The sequence below is a fragment of the Sinocyclocheilus anshuiensis genome, unplaced genomic scaffold (genome assembly GCF_001515605.1).
Source record: "Sinocyclocheilus anshuiensis isolate Anshui unplaced genomic scaffold, SAMN03320099.WGS_v1.1 scaffold802, whole genome shotgun sequence".
Classification (NCBI taxonomy): Eukaryota; Metazoa; Chordata; class Actinopteri; order Cypriniformes; family Cyprinidae; genus Sinocyclocheilus; species Sinocyclocheilus anshuiensis.
Genome location: NW_015547667.1, coordinates 421444 through 424854, shown reverse-complemented (window position 1 = coordinate 424854; position 3411 = coordinate 421444). Strand labels below are relative to the sequence as shown.

Below are 3411 nucleotides of genomic sequence, written 5' to 3'. Positions count from 1 at the left end.
GATGCTCTGCAGTGAATGGGTGCCGTCAGAATGAGAGTCCAAACAGCTGATAGAAACATCACAATAATCCTCAAGTAATCAATTAACATCATGTGAAGGCAAAAGCTGCATGTTTGTAAGAAACAAATCCATCATCAATGCATTTTTAACTTGGATAGAGAGTCTTCTATACATGATGTTTTCTCCAGTGAAAAAGTGGTCTGGTCTGAATCGCGAGAGAAATCTGCACAGATCAAGCATCGTTTACAAGCAAAAACAGTCCAAACAGCTCTAAACAAATATGTGGATGGATTTTGATGTGAGAGACAACAGGAGATGGACTTTTTCAGCAGAGGATTTATGGATTCATATGGACTCATATTTTGGCCAGAAGCAACAGTATAAAGTTAAAACGCCTGGGTTTGTTTCTAACAAGGCATTAACTGATGGACTGGAGTGGTGTGGATTACTTGAGGACTATTGTGATGTTTTTATCAGCTGTTTGGACTCTCATTCTGACGGCACCCATTCACTGCAGAGTATATTGCGTATATTGGTGAGTATATTTTCAGCAAATTTTCATTTTTGGTTGAATTATTCCTTTAAAGCTAAGAACTTTACTTCCCTGCACTGTTTTTTGCTGCATACATGATATCTAAAATTGTGCAGCTTGATTTGACTTCTGGTTTACTTTTGTTTGCAAATGTTCTGTATAAATCTTGATTCAAACTTTCAGCTTCATTTTCAATCTAAGGAAGCCACAAACAAGCAGTTTTTCTTTCGGTTTCTTTACTTGATTTCTTTTCCCCTCAGTTATTTGCAGGCAGTTCAGTATGTTTTATCCCCATGCTTTCCTCGGCTTAATGTTTCCGTATTCCCAAGTTTTTCGTGCGATTCTCTCCAGACATGGAAAATCAGAGGGGAACAAACCAGCATGAGTGATTTCCTGCATGTTTCTCTGATCTGAATGGCTTTGCTCTGGGAACATCCATTCAAACGAGAGTCAAGTTTCTTTCAGTAGTGCTTCCCAGTTCGCCCAAATCCATCAGATCTGGATGCACTGGCAGGCAGATGTTTGTGTCTGTGTACAGTAGAAGTCATGTTTTTTTGCGTCTGTGTGTTCTTGTGATTAGCAGTGCTCTGTAAACCCCCGGATAAAGAGGTCGCAGATGTTCCCGTGCCGATGACTATGCTCCCGTCGCCACCGATCCCGCCGACCACGCCGTCTGTGGAGGAGCTGATCCACGAGAGTCAAGTTTCTTTCAGTAGTGCTTCCCAGTTCGCCCAAATCCATCAGATCTGGATGCACTGGCAGGCAGATGTTTGTGTCTGTGTACAGTAGAAGTCATGTTTTTTTGCGTCTGTGTGTTCTTGTGATTAGCACTGCTCTGTAAACCCCCGGATAAAGAGGTCGCAGATGTTCCCACGGCGATGACGATGCTCCCGCCGCCGATCCCGCTGACCACACCGTCTGTGGAGGAGCTGATCCAGCAGAGCCAGTGGAACCTCCAGCAGCAGGAGAAACACCTGCTCAGCCTCAGACAGGTGCATTAAAATCTTTTGCGCACAAAAGTTTTGACCCCCTCAATGAAAAGTCTATGGGACTTTGTGTAATTTTGATGGTCCATTTATCTTCTGCGCACCAGAGCTGCATTTATTTGATCAAAAAATACAGTGATATTGTGAAATACAACTCAAAAGAACTGTTTTCTGTTTAAATATATTATGTTGGCTTGACTACTATTAAATCTACTATCTACTATTTAAACTGCTGCTTCATCTTCTTCTGAGACTAAATTTAGTAGTAAGCTAAAACCACCAAACTTGGGTCAGACCTTCAGACTGCTGTCAAGTCAAGTCACCTTTATTTATATAGCGCTTTTAAAGGGGTGGTTCACTGTTTTTTTTCTAGGCTTGATTGTGTTTATGGGGTGCAGTCTGACGTGTTAATGCTTCGTTTTAAAAAAAAAAACGTATTATTTTTTACATAATTTACCTTTATTCCACACCGCTCTGTCCCTTCTCGGAGAAACGGGCTGATATTTTCCTGTTTTTATGAAGCCCCGCCCTCAGAAATAGGCGATGGGCTCTGATTGGTTAGCTAGCCCAGTATGTTGTGATTGGCTAAACCACCTCTAGTGCGCGTCTAACCGTCCCGCCCCTCACCTCAGCGGCATGTGCTCCGGTTGTATTGTAAATGACGGTGTCGTTAATATCGCTTATCAGTTTGAGCCCGATTGAGATGCAGAGGATATTATTGAAGAGGATCATGCAGAACCTGTGCAAGCATGGCTTTTAATGGTAGACCTATGTTTTTTGTTTGTGAATGCTACTGCTTATGTAAGCTTTTAATATACGTTTTTATCCTGATTAAAGCTTTAATACAGTACGGCAACTGAACGCGCGGTTTTTGTAGGCATTAAACTGCCAGAATTTTAAAAGACGATATCTCCGTTTGCATTGAACTTTCAGCTTCGTAAATTTGCAGATATTGTCTGTTCAAACCGCAACATTACACACTAACTAACGTTAAAAAAGTGAAATCGCATTTAACCACCCCTTTAACAATACAGATTGTGTCAAAGCAACTTTACAGTATCAAATAGGAAAATAGTGTGTCAATGCTAGGGGTGGGAATCTTTAGTCACCTCACGAACCGATCCCTATTCTGGGAGTCACAATCCGGTTCCAGAATGATTATTGATCTACTTTCTCCCCCTTATTATTTGATTAGTTAACCGACTTGAGAATCTTAAAATCCTTACATTTACATATCCTTACATAAGTAATTAAGTACTTTTTAAAATAATTACAAATTGAAAAGAAAATATTAAAACAGTTGTATGTTAAGAATTTGAAACGAATATAACTTCAAAACATACAAGCAAGTAGCAAATAATGGGAGATCTATTAAGCTGCATTCACGCACAGATCTCTTTTGAAATATAAGAAGTAATGTGGTTTGTCCTGTCCGTTTAATCCCTTAAGACATAACTGGCTGTGTTTACATTAATGTTGCCTCATAAAACCATTTTGAGACGCAAGTGAATTTAAACCACTTAAAAGATTATTTTACAGAAGGTTCGAGTGGTGTATGTATGTGAGGAATTGGAAGCAAGCAGAATACAGGTGTTTCAAAGCAAACTCAGCGTCATCGCGCATCTGGTTAAAAACTAAGCTCAGAATCGATTCTGAAATTCTGAGAAACGATCCAGAATCGTTAGAGAGAGAGAATCGCGATGCATCGATTTTTTTCTCCCACCCCTAAAAAGGACAATAGAAAACAATCAATTTTCAGTTAAATGCAGTTCATCATTGAATTCAGTGATGTCATCGTCTAGCTCAGTTCAGTTTAAGTAGTATCTGTGCAATCAAGTCGACAATATCGCTGGAAATTAAGTGTCCCCAACTAAGCAAGCCAGAGGTGACAGC

The 3411-nt window shown here is 40.0% G+C and overlaps 1 protein-coding gene across 1 annotated transcript in view; it reads left to right on the top strand.

The window, feature by feature from the left end:
• The window catches only part of LOC107702619 (calcium homeostasis endoplasmic reticulum protein-like), a 19592-nt gene that overhangs the window by 6797 nt on the left and 9384 nt on the right, over window positions 1-3411 (top strand). The window contains exons 3-4 of the mRNA XM_016504988.1: window positions 1113-1213; window positions 1459-1524. Of these exons, the coding sequence (XP_016360474.1) occupies window positions 1113-1213; window positions 1459-1524 (167 nt within the window). The remainder of the gene's footprint in view (window positions 1-1112; window positions 1214-1458; window positions 1525-3411) is intronic.